The 22984-nt window shown below is 44.8% G+C and overlaps 1 protein-coding gene across 1 annotated transcript; it reads left to right on the forward strand.

Annotated features, from left to right (window-relative positions):
- Nucleotides 1-9197: 9197 nt before the first annotated feature.
- Nucleotides 9198-16897, forward strand: NECAP1 (NECAP endocytosis associated 1). The gene is made up of 8 exons (XM_042867948.1): nucleotides 9198-9774; nucleotides 11980-12080; nucleotides 12230-12334; nucleotides 12710-12791; nucleotides 13481-13589; nucleotides 13673-13859; nucleotides 14646-14739; nucleotides 14860-16897. The coding sequence occupies exons 1-8, from the start codon at nucleotides 9578-9580 to the stop codon at nucleotides 14906-14908; spliced, it is 924 nt and encodes a 307-aa protein (XP_042723882.1). The 5' UTR covers nucleotides 9198-9577; the 3' UTR covers nucleotides 14909-16897.
- The last annotated feature ends 6087 nt before the right edge of the window (nucleotides 16898-22984 follow it).

Genomic DNA, 22984 nt, shown 5'->3' on the forward strand with positions numbered 1-22984 from the left:
GTGCCAGTATTGCATTTCTTTTGGCTGCGTCTAACAGGTGGGCTTAATTCCTACTTACCAGTTACCTTGAAAAGAAAATTTGGGTGTGGACATTACTAATTAACAGCCTCCACCTATGTGTACATTGCAAGTGAGACTTTTTAGGTTGTCAGCAGAGATTCAGAAGTCCTTATGGCTGTGTTTTGTCAACACTGAGATCAGTGCACCTTTCAACTTGCATTTTGGCCAGAAAGGCTGTGAGAACTACACCACAACTTACTAGCTGTTTTTCATAGCATTTATTGACCTTGCTCCTTAAAACACTTTGTTAGAGTACTTAATAAATATACTTCTGTTTTTTAGGAGTAGAGAATATTCAACCTTTGGAAACATCCCTAATAAGTCTCACTGAAAGATTTTTTTTTTTCCTGCTATAAAGCACATCTTCTTTCTGGAGACCAGGAAATGACTGAGCTGAAATAGACCAGTTGTACACCTGCCATGGGGTCATACTACAGTTTATCACTTCCCAGTTCCAAGGCTTTACAAACTGGATAATTGTCCAGCAACCATCCAATTTTGTTCCATCAGTGATGGCAACTGCTCAAATTCTGGTATCAGAAATAGTGCTTCCAGCAGGAACAGGGAAGTGATCATCCCCCCTGTACTCTGCTCTGGTGAAGCTGCACCTCAGGTACTATGTTCAGTTTTGGGCCTGTCACTACAAGAAAGACATCGAGGCCCTAAAGCATGTCCAGAGAAGGGCAGCAAAGCTGGCAAAAGGTCTGGAGCACAGGTGTTATGAGGAGTGGCTGAGAGAACTGGGATTGTTTAGTCTGGAGAAGGCTCAGAGAGACCTTTTAGCTCTCCACAGCTACCTGAAAGGAGGTTGCAGCGAGGTGGGTGACAGCCTCTTCTCCATCATAACTAGTGACAGGACTAGAGAAAATGGCCTCAGGTTGCACCATGGGAGGTTCAGGTTAGAGATTAGGAAAAATTTATTCTTCAGAACAGTGGTCAGGCAGTCTGTTCAGGGACGTGGTGGACTCACCATCCCGGGAGGTGTTCAAGAAATGTTTAGAAGTTGTACTAGATAGATGGACGGTTGGACTGGATGATCTTAGAGGTCTTTTCCAGCCCTGGCAATTCTATGATTCAATGATAAGTTTTATCACAAAGAGAATGCAACAGACACTGTAATTACCGTTTTTTGGTAACAGTTGCTCACAAGCTTTTTAGGCAAGTGTGACCCATAAGGAAAGCTATGAAATAAGTCCCTGGAAAGCAGCTAGGAACTTCAAATTCTAACATGTTTGTTCGATTTATTGTGATTTTACATGCAGAAGCAACTTTTTAAGGAGGAATTGGAAAAAAGTGCTGCAAGAGCTGAACCTTACTGTCTCCCCGTGTACCTACTGAAGATGGTGTGAGACTAGGGAATCAGAATGCTGTGAACATATTAATGCAAAAAGAATGAATAAATAAGAAAATACTGTCCACACTGTTTTCAAGAGTGTTAAAAGGGCTGCTGTGTAGTTACATAGATGAAAGAAGGAACTGGAAGGGGCACCAAGGTTTTCAGGAGTGAACAATAAGAAACTGCAAGAAACTGAAGAGGAAAGCAGCATTCAGTTTATTATACCTACCCCAGTGAAGCAGTTATTTCAGTGTGTCAGGGACCAAGAACCATCAGTCTTGTCTCCAGAGTGACTGAAAAAAATTAACTCATAACATTATAGGAACGGATTGGTTCCCCCTCCCTCCCCTAGTGTGCACGTATGTGCAAAGTAACCTTCCCACCCTGAGGGGTAGGCTTACAAAAACTCATCGTTGAAGCTTTAGAGGCAACTGCTGTTAAAATAAGAAAACAAGAAAATCAGAATAAAATGGTAACAAAACACTGTCCTGAGCCAAGGAATATCAGGAAGGTAAGGAATGATAAGCATAGATACATACTTTAAAGTTTCCTTAAGAAAAAACAAGATCACAGTGCCAAATCAGATATCTTGCCTATTGGCATAACACTGAATTTAGTTCATAAATACAAATTCTAACGTGATACCGTTTGGTGTCAATGTCCAATCTTTTTGTTTTGTAGCTCCTTCATCTGTTATGAGATCCGCACATTCATCTTGCCAATCCAATTTCTTACCATTCTGGCTTTTTATCACTCCACATCAGCTGCTTTTCCAGCCTGAAAAGATTTAGTTGATGAAATACACGATAATACTCTGTGGAAAATCTGTTCCAATGTTCAACCGCCCTCAGAGTAGAAAAGTGTTCTCTTGTGTCTCTTGGACACAATTTCCCATGCTTCAGTCTGCCCCAACTGCCTGTCACCAGACACCACTGAGCCTGATTCCATCTCCTTTACACACACCAATCATACTGCCATTTCTGCAGGAAAGGTATTCTAGTCACGTAATCATCTAAGTGGCTCTTCACAAGCCTCGCTCTGCTATGTCCCATATCTCTCTAGTACTGAAATGCTCAGAACAGCATCCAGCACTTCAGATGTGACCTCAGCAGTAGTGAGGAAGGGGAGGAGCCTTTCCCTACACCAACTGGCAGCACTTCTAATGCAGCTTTGAGTGCTGTTAGCCTTAATTACTGTGATGCGGTAGTACTGGCTCATGTCCACCAGGACCACAAGATCACCGTTCTCTCCAAAGCTGCTTACTAGTCAGTTGGCTCTAAGAATGTATAAATGTCTGGGGTTATTCCTTCTCAGATGTTCGACTTTGTGCTTCCCCACCTTGAACTTCATTATGTTCCTGTCCGACCAATCAGCCTGTTGATGTTTCCCTGAGTTCCAGAAAAACCATCTGGTATGTCAGCCAGTTTTGTATCATCTGCAAACTTGTTAAGGGTGCACTCTGCTTCATCATCCAAGTTCTCAAAGAGTTAAACAGCACCAGAAAGTAGTAGTATTCAGTAGTATTCTGCTGCTGAATACTACTACTCACTTGCACCTAATTGGATTTAGCTCTTCTGATCAACACTCTCTGAGTCCAGTGCTTCAATCCACCTCACTGCCCATTTATTTAGCCCATTTTCTGCCAATGTGTCTATGAGGATGATTGTGTTGAAATTAACATTGATGGTAAACCTCAACTGGTGATCATAATCAATTGACTAAAACCTTACTGCAATTTACAATTGACATTATTTATTTCAGATTTGCCATTATGAAACTGCAGCAGTCTGCCAGTTACTAGTTACACCATCACAGAATCATAGAAGGGTTTGAGTTGGAAAAGATCTTATATACTGCCTTTAAGCAGTTCTGCTCTGTTCTCCAAGGTTTGCCTCTCATTAACCTCTCTGCCTTAAATCTAGCAATCAGGCAAGCAATATAAAACTGGCATTCTGTAAGCAGGGAGGCAGAGCTTTACTTTACGTTGTGGCATACATCTCCATTAAGAATCGGCTCCAAATATTCCTGCTCATTCTTGTGCGAGCTGCACAAGTGTTCAACACTCTCTTAGGCAGGTATCTGCCTGCCCCAGTGCGCAGCCTTGTAGGGCAGACTTTCTTCATCCACTCAGCAGGGCATGGACCTCTGCTTCTTGGGCATCAAGATTCAACATAAAGTAATGTGTGTCAGCCCCTCTCTCCCACTTCAGAGAGGCAGAACTAGCTGGCAGAGATGAAAACAGAATTTTCACGTTTGCGTATTCCACTGTCAGTTTGGTACTTAGCTCACACCAGTCATGCATTGTCATTGCTTCTATGTATTTACTCATATAGCTGTTCACAATTTTTATTTTAAAAATGGCAAGTTACTTTTAGATCTGCCAGTTAAACCAGAAGTTTGCTGTTTTGTTCTTATTAATGTCTCAAGGAAATTTCACATATACATAGATTGTTCCAAAAGTAGTGCCTCCTACTTATTTCTGTGGAAACCACAACAGATAAAATAAGCATAGTAACTCTGCTTGATAGAGAAAATTCTCAGCTATGAAACAGTATTTGTCAACATTCTAACCACCATTAGCTATGCATTTTCACCACCAGTGAACAAGAGCCAACAGGCCATGCTCTCCAAAACCTGCACCAGAAGAGATGACCCACTGTCACTGAAATACAGCATCTACCACCTCACTGTGCTCACGTTCACTGTTAGTCTCCATAAATGTTCATCAAGCACTGATGAATGTCAATGGGTGCCTTTTTTTCCACATGAAGGAATTCAATGACACACCTTTGCTTCATATGTACTTGCATGTCAGATGCTATTTTGTTAGATTGCTCCCCTACTGCCATCTGTCATATGGCAACAAAATGTAATGATTAGCAGGAAGGTTCAACCTCTACTGCTGTAACACCAACATCCAGTTCTGACATCATGGGCCAATATAGTAAAACAGGAGGAATAACTTTCAGAGCTACCCCTGTAAAATGTATAATATAGTTGTGGAGGAAATGCTAAGACACAGCTTGAACCAGTAATTAAGCATCTGGTGGGAAGGCAGGGCCAACCCAGGGGAGCTCAGGTGTATTGCACCTGAGTGACCATAAGGAGTGGAGCAGGGGGGGAGGGGAGCGAAGTATCTCTGGTTATTCCTTCATATGTGAGATTTTCTGAAGGTATGTAGTTCCTTTTCCTTTATTTCTGTGTTCACTGTTGTGTATGAGTGAATCTTTACTCACTGTAGCCTGGGATCTTGCTGTTCTGCTGTTATTTCTGTGCTTTCCATTATGTTATACTCCTCTGAAGTTTAGAACTGTATCCTTTGAAGGAAAAAAGGACTGAGGCTAACAAGATTCTTGAATTCTGGTTGGATCTAAAAATAATAGGAAAGTCAAGAAAACTGAAGTCCAACTTTGAGAACCTCAGATATAATTACTCAAATTAAGAAAGCCTGAGATGAGGTTGCCACCACAGGAGTGGCCCCCCTCCCCACGCTCATACTATGTGTGGTAGTGTGTCTGTACATGGCTGTAGAACTCACAGATTTATTACAATGATTTAAACAGAATGCACAAGGGACCGTAGTGGCTTGGCTCTTAAGACTGTAGGACATGGGAGCTGACAGTGTGGTTCAGTGATTTCTGGACATGCATCCATCACCACATATTCAGTCCTCAGACAAAGATTACACATTACTATATTGCATAATGATGAGAATCATTCTCTAATTCAATGGATAATGGCTGCATGTAGAATCACATGGCCTAATTAAAGCAATGTCCCATTAAATACTGGTCCATGGGCTTCGATGGAGGAACTTCAAAATCATATTAGAGGACTTGGAATGAAGAAGGTGATTTATGATGCCACTTTTCAGAGTCTGGACCTGGCTAAGTTTTTAGCAGGAATGAGAGACCTCATCTTACAACAGGCACCTCCCCACCATATGGCCTACTGGTGTCTGTACTTAAGCCCTTTAGTGGCCTTAGAGGCCATCATCCAGTCCATTTGATGGCTGATCTAGGGGAAATGGAGCACGTATAGATCAGGCACAGTGTCTGAACAATGGAAGGGCAGAGGTCCTCCCTGTAACTAAAACTAGGAGACCTGCCCTGCAGGCATCTAGATAGGGGCCTATACAAGTATCCTAGAAACAGATGTGCAAAATTTAATCCAGGCTGGTATTCAAGTTGCAAAAACTAATTTCCAGTCAATTGTACCCTCTTCCAGCTGCAGAAGCAGCTGGAGGAAAATTAAAAATTTCAAAACACCCCCTAAAAAGCAAGAGTACATATAATTGAATGAGTACAAATGAGAACATGGAAAGGAAGAAGAGGCCTTCAAGCAAGCAAAACTAGCTTTTAAACAGGCCCAGGCACTGGGTATATTCTGTCCTACCCTTCGAGCCAAACTAGATCTCCATGTGATTCAGACTGGGTTCAGTTGAAGTATGGCAGTGCCAGAATTCCATTTGAACCCCAGTTGGGTTCTGGTTTCAGGACTGGCATGGAGAAGTGAGGTATAGTATGACTGAAAAATTGGCCACCTACTCTGCCTTACAGGCAGTACAGCCAGTAACACAAACAGCTGAAGTTATAGTTAAGATGACCTTGCCAACTCAGGGATGGGTGACAGATCTGACCCACCTTCCTAAGACAGAGTGGCCCAAGCACAGACAGTGGCACAATGGGTTGCCTATCTCAGCTGGAGGAGAAGTCTGTCTTCATCACTGTTGAAAGAAGAGCCCCAGAAGATACTAGGCCTGGTGATGTACCACAGTGATGCACCAGAAGAGACAGTGGTTGCTCCACCAGAGAAGAGTCTCCAGGAAGGGAAATATCCCACTCCTGAAGATGTATGGTATACAGATGGGTTTAGCAAGGATAATCCAAGCAAGTATGGAGCAGTAGCATACCATCCCTCCAAACAATCTGGTTTGAACAGGGAAATAATCAGAATAGCCAATGGGAAGAACTGTGAGGTGTGTGGACAGTAATAACCAAGGAACCTGGTGATGATGTCCTGAATATCTGCACAGATAATTAGGTAGTGTACTGGGCACTCACTCTTTGGATTGCACAGTGGGCCATCCATGAATGGACTATTCATATTTGACAAATATGGGGTAGAGATATGTCGTTAGACATATGGACCATACATGTCTACCATGTTTCTGGTCACCAATCTTCATGGTCACAAGGAAACAATGAAGCTGACATACAGGCTTGAGTACGATGGACTGAAAATTCACCCTCTGAGAACATCGCTCGCTGGTTACAACAAAAGATGCAGCATGCAGGACAAAGGACAATGTGGGCAGCTGCTAAAGCATGGGGGGCTGCCCATACAACTCTCTGATGTTGTCAGATATGCTGAGATTACAATGCTTGCTCTAGGGTGAGACAGATTGTTGCCCAAAACAACAGCCCATCTTGCTAGAGGACACAATCCTCTCCAGTGGTGGCAGGTTGATTACATTGGGCCCCTTCCTCGGTCTGAGGGGGGTGAGATATGCCCTGACCTGTGCTGACACAGCAAGCAGGCTAATACAGGCCTATCCAGTGCCAAGAGCAAACCAGGCATATACCATCAGGGCTCTCATCAAGTTGATGGCTGCCTAGGAGACACCTCAAGTCATCGAAAGTGACCAAGGGACTCATTTCACTGGTGCAGTGGTACTATGCTGGGCAGAAGAAAACAACATCGACTGGAGATTCCACCTGCCACATAATCTGACAGGGCCAGGCCTTATTGAATGCTATAACAGCAGTCTTAAGGCTGTCTTGAAGACAGACTCTCAGTCCCTGCAGAGGTGGACAAAGAGGCTCTATGAAACTCTGCAGGACATGAATTTTCATGCCTAAAGATGGCAGACACAGTGCCCTGAAGATATTGCAGATGACACGAACCTCCCTGCTTAGGATTCAAATTATGTGCACCAATAACCAGGTAAGACCCCAAATTGGGAATGAAAATACTCTTCTTCCTGCCTCTGAAAACTTAGAACCAGATACCTATAGAACAGAATGGCCTTGAAGGTTGCAAGAAGGACCAAAATGGTGTGGCCTATTTGCTACCCTAAGGGAGACTGGTGGTGGTTGAGGGATTTCTAATCCCCCCAGCAATGTGTACATGGTTTGCAGACACTGGGTCAACATTCTGGTTTTCATCACTATGGGGACCTTAATCATGTCTCTCTGGCAAATCAGGACTCCCCCTTTGGTACCTAACATAGCTATGCAGTCTCGGATATTGGGACAAAGAGGATGGTACATATGGGCAGGACGTTCCACAGCACAAGCCTAAGTGTTGACCCAGGACAGGAACATGGCCTCTATCTTGCTGTGGAGGGTGGACCTACCCCTTCTTGTATCTCTGCAACATCTGTACTACTCTCCATGAGTTTGAGTCCACAAGATTACCAGGAGTAAAGTGGTATCAGTATATTCCAGTGTCACTGTAAGATCTGCATGACAGCTGGTGATGAACTACATGGGACTGATGGAACACAAGCCAAACCTTCCCTTAGTCCAAGCAACTTTGTGTCTTGCGGAGAACTATCAAGTACTGGCTGATGAAGGAACATCAACATAAACCAATCATCATCTCATACTTTGTCAATCTACATAATGATGGACAGTTGTACGAGCATTACTTTGCACTGGATTACCATAAAATAAAGGGTTTACCTTTAATCTGATCAATTATTGGTTCATGCTACAGAGGGGTGGAGTGTAGTGGAAATGCTAAGTGACAGCTTGAACCAGTGATTAAGCACCTGGTAGGAAAGCAGGGCCAACCAAGGGGAGTGGGAGCTCAGGTGCATGCAATGATCCACCCCTTCTCAGAACTCATTTAAGGGTTGGCAGAGGAGGTGGGGGTATCTTATCTGAAGATCCCTCTATGTTTGAGGCTTTCTGGAGGTAAGCAGCTTCTTTCTCTTATTTCTGTGTCCACTGCTATTGTGTTTGAGCAAATCCTCACTTGCTGTGGTGTGGGACCTTGCTGCTCTGCTGTGTTCTGGAAATTATTTGGAAAGCATTGTTGTGCTTTCTGTCATGTTACATTAGTTAATGTATGTAAGTAACAAGACATTTTAATATTTAATATTTTTATTAAAATGGTTAGAAAAAAGAGAGGAACAAAGCCATAGAACTAGTGGGATCTTAGACCTTGTTTTTGTAAAACTAAAGCACCAATTTGGTTTTATGGCAGTGGTGGTAATTCTCGGTGCTCAGAGTATTTTTACAAAGTTTTTTCTCATTTTGTTCTTCATTCTTGATAGTAGGATATATGTATACAGAAGTGTGTACTGCTGGAAGTGATGACGTGAATAAGGCATGACTGTGAAGCAAAGGATATTTTTCTTGTAACAGTCTGAAGAGCAATAATCAGACTTTTGAGTTAAATATCTGATCGCAACTCTATATATTCCATTTGAAAAATATACTTATGTCAAATGGAGTTGCAAATATACCAAAGAAATGTATTTTTTTCTGTAGTTTGAAACCTCACATTCCTTTTATCAAAACAAAGTGTGGCTGCATATTTTTTTGCTGTTCACGGGGCTCTATTTAGTTAATGTATCAGAACGCAGAAAGTTATTTATCATAGCTTCAGTTGGCACTGCACTGCATCCTTCTGGTGAAAGCTTAAACAGCGTTAATAGTAGGCTGACGGTTTAGTTTTTCCTGAGTGATGGGTGTGGGTCTGGGGCTTTCCCAGGCGCCCCGTCGGGAAGCCCGTCCACTCCTCCTGACGCTACTGTCGCTTCATGGCAACCTCTGCTCCCGCAGCCAACAGATATGGCCCCGAGACAGCCCACGGGTCCTTACCGGCACCCACCATCGCTCTAGAGCCCTGCCTGGTTCTTCCCAATCCCGACAAGACTACTTTCTGCGCCAGTCCGGAACCTGAGCTAATCAGAAGAAATCTGTATTCCGTAGAGCGCCCGCACGACTTCATCAGCCCACACCAAACATGGTCACGTCAAGCTTTGCGAGAGGGGGGTAGGGGGAGCGACGGCACTGCCAAGACCCAAGATGGCGCCGGCTCCTATTGTATTGTTAGATCCGATTCCAAGATGGCCGCCCCCTGCGGAGCGTTTTGCTGCCAGGATCCAAGATGTCTTCCCCCGCCTTCGGCATGGCCTGATTCCATTAAGGCCTCACCAGCGCCCTCCAGATGGTGTCTGACCTCATCAAAGATGGCTGTTGGAAGCGCCCCGTTTTATTAGGCTCTTATCCTTCAGTCCTCACTGGAGTGCTGGGGTTCGCCTCTGAGATGGCGGCAGCTGAGCTGGAGTACGAGTCTGTCCTTTGCGTGAAGCCTGATGTCAGTGTGTACCGCATCCCGCCGCGAACCTCCAACCGCGGATACAGGTCAGAGGGTGCCGGCGACTGGGGCCGAACTGCGCCTAGCGGGCCGATGCTCGGCGCGGGGCTGTGCGCGGCTCCAAGGGTCGCCCCCTGACTGCCCTTGCCTGATCTGACCCAGCCCTTATTGTCCGCTCTCTGGGCTGGCGAGAGAAGAGAGGAGGCATTTTTGCCTGGGGTCAGTGATCGCGTCAAGGTGGTGGCGTCTGTGCTGCAGGGTTCAGCTACAGGCAGTGCCGCTGCCGGTGAGGGAGCAAGGTGGGTGGTCGGGACGGAGCCGGTGCTTAGTGCCCCACTGGAAGCAGGGTGCAGCAGCTGTCGTTACTGTTTGCCTCCTAACCGAGACCGTGTTGCTGCATCAGGCCTATCGGATTTCATAATTGCTTAGATGAGACAGAGGAGGGTGGGAAGCCATAAGCAGGTCTGCAGAGTAAAAAGCCATTTTTATGCGTGTGCTTGTGGTCATACCATAACTGCTGTCCTGTGCATCCTTCCCCACCCCCTCCTTTTGTTGTCTCTGCAAACCTGGCACAGCTAATGCAGCATGTGGCTCTGGTGTTCACATAAGTGATCAGCTGGCATGATCCCTTCTGTGTGAATAAGCAGGGACTTGGGAAGCAGGTTTTCATAGGCACTAGTGCCTGCTTAGCTGCTCTCTGGTTGCAAGCAGATCAGAAGTACTTTCTGAGGCCATAATGCTTCTAGTTCTGCTGACTTCAGCTACAGATGACATACTAAATTCTTCTGATAGATTTTAATCATCTCGTGCTGCCTGTGCCTTAGCCCAGGAACAATCCTTCAATTCAGGTCCCTCGCAGTGAACAGGAACATGCACAGCTAAATCAGGTTGCCCAGGGCCTGATCCAGCCTTGCCTTGAGAGTCTCCAGGAGCAGAGCATCTACCACATCTCTAGATAGCATGTTCCAGTGCCTCACCGCTCTCATTGTGAAAGACTTTTTCCTTATACTCAGCCTAAATCTATCCTCTCTGAGCTTGAAGCCACTTCCCATTGTTCTATCACCACAGACACTGCTTAAGAGTCTGTCCCCTTCTTTTCTGTAGCTCCCCTTTAGATATTGAAAGGCTGCTATCAGGTCACCTCTGAGTCTTGTCCAGGCTGAAGAGCCCCAGCTCTCTCAGCTTGTCTTCACAGGAGAGGTATTCCATCCATTGGATCGTTTTTGTGGCCCTCCTCTGGACAGGCTCCAGCAGGTCTGCCTCTCTTGTACTGAGGACTCCACATCTGGATGCAGTACTCCAGGTGAGGCTTCCCCATTGTGGAGTAGAGAGGACAGGATCACCTTCCTTGACCTGCTGGCCATGCTTCTTTTGATGCAGCCCAAGATACAGCTGGCTTTCTGAGCTACAAGGGCACATTGCTGGCTCTTGTCCAGCTTGCCATTCACCAGTACCCCCAGGTAATTTTGGCAGTGCTATGCTCAATCCTTTTATTCCCCAGCTTGTATTGGTAGTGAGCGTTGCCTCACTTCAGATGCAAGGTCTTGTACTTAGCTTTGTTGAACCTCATGAGGTTCTCCTGGGTCCACTGCTCAAGCCTATGTGGGTCCTTCTGGATGGGATAATCAAATGTCAAACTTTACCTGTTGGCTCTGGCAGTGTCGGGGAGTAACTCAGAAGTTCACATGTCTTAAAACATATTTGTTAACTCCTGTTGGTTGGCCTGTTTCTGTGTGTATTTTGATGTTTTCTTCCCTTTTCACAGCAGTCTATTTGATGGGCTAATCAATATGGTTGCATGTATGATATTTCACTTGATACATGTAACCTAGAAGCCTCTAGATTCAGAGATACTTGATATTATTTTACAACAATGGGGTAAAATAGTGGATTGGCTTTTCTTTATGCTAGCTCTTCCTAGAAAATACTCATAAATTGTTTCTTAGTCCCTTTTGGATTTACTGTTCCAAGTGAGTTTTTGGGCTTCAGTCTTCCTCTTCTGCAAGCTTATAAAGGTAGAGGTGAGCTGACGTTCTTTGGTTGTTGTCTATTTCCCTTTATGTGGAAGAAGGACAGACCAGTTGGAGTGATGTTTGTAGATTGGCAGCAGTAGAGGAGAGCTGAGATCTGGTGTGATGTTTGAAGAGAGAAGACAGCCTCATGTGTTGAAGGTTTGGGAACAGAGACGTTAGCTGAGCTGATTGGGCTGAAGGGTTGAGATATAGTCAATGAACAGCTGCTTTTCTTTTCAGGGCATCTGACTGGAAACTGGACCATCCAGACTGGACAGGGAGACTCCGTGTCACTTCCAAAGGAAAAACTGCATATGTGAAACTAGAGGATAAGGTCTCAGGTAAGGGGAGTAAGGTGGCTTGCTGAAATTGTAACTGTGGTTGCTAACTGTGAGCCTGTGCTCCTAAGCCTGCTCATAGCTGTGTGTGACAGTCCTGGACGTGCTTTAGAAAAAGTTGCTTTCCTCAGTACTTAATTCTTTATTTGTAGGGGAGCTTTTTGCCCAGGCTCCCATAGACCAATATCCTGGCATTGCTGTGGAGACTGTGACGGATTCGAGCCGTTATTTTGTGATTCGGATTCAGGATGGGACTGGTGAGTTGAGTATGCCAAGTGCTGGGGTTGAGGACGCTCAACCTGATGAAGCTGTGTGTATATGTGGTGGATTGAGATAGTGATGGAATACTGAAGAGGCTGGGTAGGATGTCTGGAAGGGTGGGAAGGGAAGGGTGCTGAGAGGGTTTCTCTGTGTTGCATGTAGTCCAGGGGCTGGGGAGGAGCATTCGGCTTCTGAGAGTATCACATGGCATGAAGAGAGCATCCTCTAAGCTAGGAACACTGAAATTCTGTGAGATGCTGGTTTCAGTGGTAGATCAGTTGCAAAGAGGTAGCACAGAGTGGTTTTTGGAGTGAATGAACACAGGCCCATTCACAAGGCACCTCCAGTGACTCCTTCTGTCTCCTTGATAGGACGAAGTGCTTTTATAGGCATTGGTTTCACAGATCGTGGTGATGCCTTTGACTTCAATGTGTCTTTGCAGGATCACTTCAAGTGAGTTGTGCTTTTCTGGAATGCTGTTTTCCCTCTGGCCCCTGGAATGTATTGGGTGGTGGTGCTCATTTGCATAGCAGAGGTTTCCTTGGGAAGGTCGTGAAGCCCTGCTCTGTCACGATTAGGAATGCTTGAATGTATTGCCAACTGTCATGTAAGCTGGGAGTCCTTCAAGGTCCAATCTGTAAGCCATAGATTCATTTGGTTTGCAAGGGACTTTTATGATCATCTAGCTCCAACCCCCCTGCTGTAGGTAGGGGCATTTCCCACTAGACCAGGTTGCAAAGGCCCCATTCAACCTGGCCTTGAATGCCTCCAAGGAGGGATCATCCACAACCTCTCAGCAGCCTGTTGCAGTGTCTCACTGTACTCACAGGAAGGAATTTCTTCCTAACATCTAATCTGAAACTACCCTTTTCCTCATTCCGTTGCTACGTGCCCTTCTTTCCTACATGTCCTTTTCAGCTTTCCTGCTGGCTCTGGAGTCTTATTCTTAAATCCTATGACACTACAGACTGTCTCTCGTTTTTGTGGTGTTTTGAGCTTTTTGTTGTACTACACTGAGAGTAGTGAGGTAGTTGGTTTGAAAAGGCAAGATAGTTATTTGTCAGGTTGTGGAAAAGAATCGTGTTGTTGTGTTGTGCTCCTATGTGCCACAGTCTCTTATCTTTTCCCCATCGTTTTTTTAGGTGGGTGAAGCAGGAAACTGAGATCTCCAAGGAGACCATGGAAGCTGACACACGTCCTAAATTGGATTTAGGGTTCAAGGAGGGGCAGACCATCAAACTAAACATTGGGGTAAGGAGCCCAGTTGACCCTACCTCTTTTTCTGGATATTCCAGTGGATAATCTTTCTGACTAGTCCTTTCATTTTTATACAGAACATGACAACTAAGAAAGGAGGAGCAGCCAAGCCTCGTGTGTCTGGATCAGGGGGCCTAAGTCTGTTGCCACCCCCGCCAGGAGGCAAAATTGCAGTCCCTTCAATCCCTCCTGCTTCTTCCACATCCATTGCCAACCATGTCTCACCACCACCCATGCTGAAATCCAGCAACATGAGCAGTGCAGGTAAATGTTAGCACAGAGCAAACAATCTATCAAACATTAGTAGGTACATAGAGAAGGTAGAGGGAAGTGGCATTCAAGCTCATAGTAACATCAACAGAGCAGTTTAAAAAAGAACTATGTAACATGATGTACCCTGAGATCTTTTCTGTCTTTGACCTGAGATCTCTGTGTTTGTTTAATAATGCTAGCCCATTAAATAGCACTGTAGCTGTTCTCCTTGCAGAAGGAGAAAACAAATGATGTGGCCAAAATGACCTGGGCAGATAGATATGGTATTTAATTAGTTGGATTCTTCTAAACTTATATGTGCTTGAGGGATGCTGGCAGAGCTGTGCGGAATGTTCAGAAAATAAGTGCTCAGTTGCTTGCTTTTCTTAGGGACATACAGATAGCCCATGATTGTTGAAAGGTGTAGGTATAAAGCACTTCTGGAGAGGCTTTAAATAAGAAAGGAGCTAGCTTTTAGTATGAAGACCAGAAGGTGCAAAATATAGTGAGATTGGGCTGTAACAAAGAGGTTGCTGAGTCTTTTGGATGCTGAATTAAATGCATGACCACAGGATGAATGCTAATGATATAGCACTGTTCCTGAATTCACAGACATACTGACCTGAGTGATAAGAAGAAACCACAAGCTTCTGAATAGGCATGGGCTGCAGCTTGTGATTTATGCTGATAGCAACTGTTAAGGTTGCAATGCTTGTGCTGAGATCGTTTTTGCACATCGTTTTTGTTTTTTCTACTACCTTGACAGATTTCAGATTTTTTCCTCTTCTTCTGTCTTAGATATTCTGTTAGACTTAGATGCTCCTGCATGTGCATCCAAGACACCAACGTCAACTACCACAGATGTCTGGGGTGACTTCAACACTGCATCCAGGTAAACTATGATGAAGGGGACTGCACACAGGAAGGGTGACATTCTAATATGTGCTGAAGGAGCATTGAGTTAACAGGCATTGTTAGGGGTGCACCTTTGACTGTCCTTTCTTTCTTTCAGTGGTGTTCCTAATCAGGCTCCTCAGCAGTCCAACTGGGTCCAGTTCTGAATGGTTAAAGCAGTGGAATGGAATAAACTGATGACCAAGAGTCTAGAGGCACAAATAGAGTCACAGGGGGCACAAACCTCTCCAATCTGCAATCAAGAACAAGTTGGACAATTTTTTTTTTTAAAGCCAGATCTTCAGTCAAAACTTAATATTTTTGATTCCCACGGTGAAACCCACTGAACCTGAAGAGAATATCCTGACTCCTCACAAGGTGAGCAAAAGGAAGAGAGCCTGATCTCTTCTACTCACTCGGCTGTTGCATGGTACATCCTAGCTCTACTCTATTTTTGCACATAAGAAAAGCAAGAATCCTGAGGGAAGTTCATACAGGAGGAGTTTGGGTAGATGTCTCTGGGTTCTTCGTCCTTTAAATTTTTTGGCTGCAGACTGCTTTCTACATCCGCTTTCAATAGCAACTTAAGTTGCTGTGGCTTGGCCTTCAGAGCTGAAAGCTGCAATTTTAAATGGAATGTTTCTCCTGAATCATAACACAAAATGCCATTTGATTAATCCTGTCTGTGGTGAGGAGTGAATCTTACTGTGCATGCAGTGCACTTCCTTTCTTTGGTGCATTTCTTGATAGTACTGGATGTTCCTGTGCTCCTATGGGAGGAATTGTGCAAGCCCTCGAGTAGACTTGCTGCCCCTGATCTAGCTGCAGCTGGTCACCCCATCGTGAGGCTCCTTGCTTAGCTTGCAGATTCTCTGGAGGAATTTCTCACTTCTTCCTTTTCCCCTCTTCCTCATCCAAACTCATTGTCAGTGAGCTGTTTAAATGGAAATAGCTTTGGGGGAGAAAAAGCCTGGTTTTGTAATTAGGTAGTTACTTGCACTAGATGTCAATTTAGTTATCCCTCCTGTGACACTCTGCTGAGCCCTTACCTTTATTTGTCAAACAATACTTATTACAATGAGAAGTTAACAACAAGTATTGCATATTCAGGCCACAGTAAGGACCATAGGGGGATGGGGTTAATTTCTGGTGAAGGGACAGTCACACATGCTTTCAGCTCGTATCATTTGTGCAAGACACGTATGGTAGGCCTGATCTTGAACTGTGACAGCCAAGTTATCCCTTCTGGGTTCCTTGGTGATTTTCTTCAAAGAAAAGTTTCTGAAGGCCCTTTGTACGCTATTTCATCTTCAGCAACAATGGATGTGGTCTGGGGTGTAAGTCTGCTGATAAATTTGGGAAAGCCTGCTGGCAGGTTGAAAATCTCCCAAGCCCCTCCATGCTGTTGAGCCAAAACACTAGCCAGGATGATGGTCACAATGACTAGAACACTAGCGCTTTGGTAATTCACTAGAAGGCTTCTTCCCATTTTCAACAACAAACCAGCTCAGTGTCAACAGTTCCATAACTAGGATACACAACTAAATAGTGCCCTTTGGAATTAAGATTGCCTGGTGAGGATGTTAAAAGAGAGAGTAGTTAGTTGTATGTACCTTGCATTTGCAAAGCTCTGAGGTCTGTTTTATCCTTTTTACTACGTTGAGGGCATTTTGGGGACTATGTTTCACTGAGGCCATTGCTTGGAAGTAAAACTATTTTTGAAAATAGCTCTGCACTTCTTGTGGTAATGGGGGCAAGACTGCTCTTAGATGTATTTTAAGCACTGATTCAGTCCTGATGACCTGACTTTCTTGGTGTCCCCCCGTTTCTCCCTTCCTTCCACCCTCCCCCACCCCCCCAGTCATTCCTGCAGTCTTATTATACTTAAGCTCCTTGCCTGCTCAGAATCTGTGGGTGGCTGTAATATGCTAGCTAAGCCATGGACTCCACTGGTTGGCTTTTCTTCCCCCCCACCCCCTCACAGCATTGGCAGGTCCTGTCATTTCAACTACGTATAAGTTCTCCAAATCAAGGACTTCACAGCACCAGTTAAAACTAATTAGGAGCCTCTTCCATGTTGTCTTAGTATTCTGGAGATAATATATGATGTATTTGAAAAATAAAAAGGCAAAAATTAAAGATACGTATATTAAGCATAAAATGTATTGGTGAAATCGTTATTAAATAAGTAACCTTGGGGAAAAGAGTATCGTGAGTCTAAGTTGTCAGATTGTTGTTTTGGAAGCACTGCAGAGTGAAGATCTTTGTCTCGAACAAGATCCCACTTGTTCTTCTGCAAACACATTACTACCTACAAACTGGGCAAAAGCAGCTCTAGAAACAAATTGAGTTCAGCCTCTGGGCAAGGAAGTATGAGTGTGGAAGAAGGATGTAATCATGACCTATGGCTGTTCAAAGTGGTGAGGGGGGGAAGTAATGTGGAAAACAGACTTGACTAAAGGGATATTTGTTTCTTGGTAAGAATGTGGATAAAACTAGCAAATGAGAGAACTTCTGATAGCCTTGCCAACTAATATTTCAGCCATTAGAGGTTTTACATCCTGCAGGTGTTTGTCAGAATTAATTTCTGTGGTGCTTGTGAATGGGAAGCAGTCTTTGCTGACTGCAGAGATGAGCTGAGTGGGCCCTTTGTCAGGAGAAGGCGAAGACAGAGTGCTCTAAAAGGAAAGCAAGCTGGGAGCTTAGTCAGCAGTGTAGGCAGGGACAGTGGCTTCTCCAAAAAAGGAAAGTCCTGTGGAACCTAAACACAAAGGTAGAACAGGTGAGGATGAGGATTCAGATCAACAGGGTATATTGCCAGGCATAGTTGTGGCTGTACTGTAGATCAGATAGGGATCAAGGGTGAGAGCCTTAGCTTGGATATAGCTATAGCTTGTGGGCAAAGGGTGTTTGGTAACTGAGTCATGGCCTGAACCACTGATTGAGCACCTAGGGAAAGGACCCAGTCAGCTGTGGGAGCACGGGTGAGAACAGTTCACCTGTGTAATTGGAAGGGATGGAGCCTGGCTCTCTTAGACTGCATTTAAGGACTGACTGCCACTGTAGAAGGATATCTGGTTGGCAATCCCTCCCTTGTGGAGACTTTCCTCTGAGCCTAGATCTTCAGAGACAGGTGAGCACCTCTTCTTTCTTTTTGTAATACCATCCCTGTTCTTGCAGCCATAGCTGATATTGCCTCCTTAATGGACACGTTCAGTAGGGAGATAAAAACCTATCACTGTGTCCTAGATTTGACAAGTGCATTTTTCAGTATTCTAGTTGCTGAAGAATTGCAAGGCCAGTTTGCATTCATGTGGGGAGGTGGGCAGTGGATCTTTCAGGTCCTGCCACAAGGGTGTGTACATTCACCAACATAATGCCATAACCTAGTGGCACGTGACCTGGCAAATTAGGAAAAACCTAATAATGTTAACTTGCACCATTATATTGGTGATCTGTTGACGTCTGATTCACTGGAGGTGGTAGGACAGGTGGTAGATTCATTAACTACCTATCTGCAAGAAAGAAGATGGGCTACGAATCCTCAGAAGAGTGCAAGATCTGAGCCTGGGGTGGTTTGGTCAGGAAAGGCCAAAGTCCTACCCATTGCTGTAATAAATAAGGTTCAGGCATTCCTAGTCTCTGCAACATCAAAGCAGCTGCAGGAGTACTGAAGTATATTGCAATATTGGTGTTCCTTTATACCGTATTTGGTGCAGCTGCTGAGACTATTATAAAAATTCATTAAAAAACAAAAGGGGCAACTGTGAGACTTCGGGAGAACAGAACATAAGGCTTTCTAACAGGCAAAACTGGCTGTTAAACAAGCCCAGGCATTGGGTGTATTTAACTCTACCCTCCCAGCTGAATTGAATGTTCGTGTCACTCAGGATGGGTTTGGCAGGGGCCTGTGGCAATGCCAGGGTTCTGTTTGCACCCTCATTGGGTTCTGGTCTCAGATCTGACCCACCTTCCTAAGAGAGGGGTGGCCCAAGCACAGTGGTGGCATGAGGGATAGCCAGAGGAGTAGTCTCTCTTCATCACCAGTGAAAGAAGAGCTTCAAAAGATCTTAGGCCCAGTGACGTATTGCAGTGATGTGCTGAAAGAAACATTGGTTGCTCCACCAGAGAAGAGTTTCATTCAGGAGGGGAAATATCCCATTCTTGAAGATGCCTGGTACATGAATTGATCCAGCAAGGGCAATCTGAGCAAATGGAGAGCAGTAGCATACTGTCCCTTAACTGAAACAATCTGCTTCTAAGAGGGGGATGGTCACAGTAGCCAATGGGCAGAACTGTGAGGTGTATGGATGGTCATAACCAAGGAACCTGGTGATGGTATCCTGAACATCTGTGCAGATATAACTGTTGAGTCATGGCCTGAACCACTGATTGAGCACCTGGGGAAAGGGCCCAGTCAGCCCTGAGAGCACAGGTGAAGGCAACTCACCTGTGTAATTGGAAGGGGTGGTACCTGGCTCCACCTCTTAGACCTTATTTAAGGCTGACTGCCACTGTGGAAGGATATCTGGTTGGAGACCCCTCTCTTGTGGAGGCTTTCCTCAGAGCCTAGATCATCAGAGATGGGTGAGCACCTTTTCTTTCCCTTTGTAATACCATCCCATCTGTCTTAGTCCCTTTGCTGTTATACCCCTGTATCGCCCTTCCACTGCATTAATCTTTTTGATTGTAACAGGTGTTGCTGAGGTGTCTCCAAGCTGGATGTGTTTTTTGTGCTGGACTTCACTCCAGGCTGCCAGTTCCCCAGAAGGCATAATAAGTGCATGGTGCTGCGTCTTTACTGGGGCAATCTCAGACATGGGCATAGATAGGGATAACTCATTTAGAGCAGCTCTGTGAAAAAAGACATGGGGCTTCTGGTGGATAAAAACCTTGATGCAAGTCAACAGTGTGTGCTTGCAACCTGGAAGGCTGGGCTGGATCAAAAGAGTGGCCAGCAGGGCAAGGGAGGTGATTGTCTCCCTCAGCCCTCATCAAGCACTAGAGTACTGCATCTGAACTTGGGGCCCCAAATGCAAGAAAGATGGAATTTGTTGAAGTGTGTTCAGAAGAGGGCCATTAAGATGATCAGAGGGCTAAAGCAGCTCTACTATGAAGACAGGCTGAAGGAGCTGGGCCTGTCTCATTCCAATTTATGGGAGGGAGAGGAGGTTCTTTGATATATGTATGCCTGATGTGAGATTAAGAAACAATGGTTCAAATGTTGGTCTGACCAGTTTATTACAAATTGTAGTTGTTCAGGGAGATGGAAAAGGGAAGAAGGACAATAAAAAATATAGGAAATAGAAGCAAGGAGTTCTTGTAGGAAACAATCACCACCGTGGGTCCAATGTGGTTCATAGTTCAGTTGTTGACCTTCAGCAGTGGTGGGTTGTCAGGCGTTGTTCCATTGATGATGACAGTGACCATGGTGCTAACTTCCACTGGCAGTACAAACTTAAGTCCAAAGTGGTTGAGTCAGCTCTTCTTGGAGGGACAGCTTCTGGCTTTTGGATCTCAGCAGGAACTCCTTTAGTTCCCATCTCCCTGGCCTTGCCAGCTGATAAGAGGGAGTATGGAGGCATCAACTTGAATCTTGCCTTCACAGGATGCAGTGGTATAATCTCCCAGTCTCCCATAGCAAGCTGGTGTTATTTACTGGCTGGATCTTCTCCCAGTTCTCCAGTCCTGAGCACTCCCTTCCAAAGGTAAACAGCTCCAAAGACATGCATTGAAATGTGAAACTGTCCATATGGTGATGTTGATTGCCACATGCCTACACCCACCTCTCATCTCCTAGATATTTCAGTCTTATCACAAGAAATACTTTGGGTAGCAAGCTTTGAACCAAAAAACAAAGAAGGGTTCTCACAGTCTCTTCAGCCTGGAGTAAAAAAAAAAAAAAAAGGCTCTGGGAAAGCCTCGTTGCAGCCTTTCAGTATTTAAAGGGAGCCTATAAACAAGATGGAGACTGGCATTTTACCATGTAGTGATAGGATAAGGGGAAGCAATTTTAAATCTCCCCTCTTCTAGTTTAGGTTAGTTGTTAGGAAGAAGTTCTTTACAAAAAAGTTGGTAAGGCACTGAAACAGATTGCCTAGAGAAGTTATGGCTGCCCCATCCCTGAAAGTGTTCAAGACCAGGTTGGATGGGGCTCTGGCCAGCCTGATCTAGGGGATAGCAACTCTGCCTGTGCAGAGTTGTAATTGGATGATCATTAAGGTCCCTTCAAACCCTATACATTTATGATTCTAGGAATGTATGCTTGGGGCCCTGACGCTTTTGTAGTTGTAGCCTACAACTATCAAGACTACTCACTGTCATCTGTTTTTGCACAGCTGCGTTTGCTCAGTGTTTGCCAGACAACAAAATTCTAGTAGTTTTGAACGTATCACGGAAATGTTGTTGTGGTCCGGGTAAAGGTGAGAAGTCTTACCTTAATCCAGGTGTTTGATTGCCAACAATGGCCTAGAAAAATGTTCTTACTTTCTTTAGATCTAGGAGCGAAGTTGTTATTGTTTTTTGATGAATGTGGGGGATTTACTGGGTAGGTCCTGGCAGGCAGAAAATGAAGGGTCATGTCTTGTGGTAAAGCTTGACTAACTTTCTAGTAGTTACTTTAAGCAAAAAGAGTTGACCAGTTTCTTTGGATTAAGAGAAGTTTCAGGTGAGGTATAGCTATGGAAGGTGCTGGCTTATATTCTTCCTTGTGCAGCCCAGAAGCACAGATAATTGGAAAACAGTTCATGAGGAAGAGACCTTTGTCCTTCCTGGAGCTCTTCGCATCCTCATGCCCTTTCTCACAGTGGGGCCTGCTAGTGGTAGCGTGTTACATTGTAGCATAGCTCTATGTACAATGTAAATCCTTTCTTCCTTTCTGGATTCACCAGGAACAGTCTTTCGTTTCACCTGGGTCTACAGGGCAGAGAAGTTATCTGTGACAGTCTAGAGAAAAGAGTGCTGAGGGAATGCCTTACAGCTTAGAATCATAGAATCACCAAGGTTTGGAAAAGACTTCAAGATATCCAGTCCAACCATCCACCTATCACCAGTATTTTCCTGCTAAACCATGTTCCTTAGTATAACATCTAAATGTTTCTTGACCACCACCCTCCCGTGGTCCAACTTGAGACCCTTCACTCTATTTCTACTGCTAGTTATACTGGAGAAGAGACTGACCCCCACCCTGCCCCAGCCTCCTTTCAGGTAGTTGTAGAGAGCTATAAGATCTCCCTGAGCCTCCTCCAGACTAAACAATTCAGTTGACTCAGCCACTCCTCAAAAGATTTGTAATCCTGACCCTATGCCAGCTTTGTTGCCCTTCTCTGGGCATACTCCAGGCCTTCACTGGTGGGGTGGATGTGGGGAGAACAGTGGATGTAGTCTACCTTGATTTTAGCAAGGCGTTTGATACTGTCTCCCACAGCATCCTTATAGAGCAGCTGAGGAAGTGTGAGACAGGTGAATGGACAGTGAGGTGGGTTGAAAACTGGCTGAGTTCAGAGGGTTGTGATTGGCAGTGCAGAGTCCAGTTAGAGGCCTGTATTCTAGCAGCAGAAGCTTCCTGGAGCCTTCTCTTTTCTAAGCTAAACAAGCTCAGTTCCCTCAACCTTCATTGGTAGGAGAGGTACTCCAGCCCTCTGACACTCTTAGTGGCCCTCCTGTGAACCAGCTTTGAGAGCTCCACATCCTTCCTGTGCTGGGGGCCTCAGGCCTGGGCACGGTACTCCAGATGGGGCCTCACAAGAGCTGAGTAGAGGAGGACAATCACCTCCCTCTCCCTGCTGGCCCCCTCTTTTTTAATGCAGCCCAGAACACAGTTGGCCTTCTGGGCTCATGTCCAGCTTCTCATCCATCAATTCTGCATTCTGTGATTTAAAGACTCCACTCACAGCTGTGCAGTAACTACTCCTACTACAGCCACACTATATATATTGCAAGCATGGACTTTCAAGCTATAATAGAATTTTCTTGCTGTGTATAGACTCCTGAAGAAATGGAGATGAAGACATCCATTAGAAGACACAAAACAGAAGCAAACAGAACACACAGACATGTGTACGAAATAAAATCAGTATGAGCTTTATTGATGGGGGAATGGAATCTGAACCTGAAGTGATTCATCCTTTTAAAACAGCATAAAACTGCTGAGCTCTAAAAGGGTGCTAACATGTTTTAATGAATGATAGAATCACCAGGGTTGGAAAAGACCTCTGAGATCATCCAGTCTAACCATCAACCTA

Source organism: Lagopus leucura, unplaced genomic scaffold (genome assembly GCF_019238085.1).
Source record: "Lagopus leucura isolate 7727_CA_CO unplaced genomic scaffold, USGS_WTPT01 Super-Scaffold_100001, whole genome shotgun sequence".
In the NCBI taxonomy this organism is placed as follows: Eukaryota; Metazoa; Chordata; class Aves; order Galliformes; family Phasianidae; genus Lagopus; species Lagopus leucura.

What these genes read in the sequence shown, in the direction of transcription:
- NECAP1 (XM_042867948.1), top strand. Translation starts at nt 9,578, where the DNA reads ATGGTGTCTGACCTCATCAAAGATGGCTGTTGGAAGCGCCCCGTTTTA. An exon ending in ACTAGAGGATAAGGTCTCAG is followed by an intron (nt 12,081 to 12,229) that starts GTAAGGGGAGTA and finishes CTTTATTTGTAG; the next exon opens with GGGAGCTTTTTGCCCAGGCT. An exon ending in CCATCAAACTAAACATTGGG is followed by an intron (nt 13,590 to 13,672) that starts GTAAGGAGCCCA and finishes ATTTTTATACAG; the next exon opens with AACATGACAACTAAGAAAGG.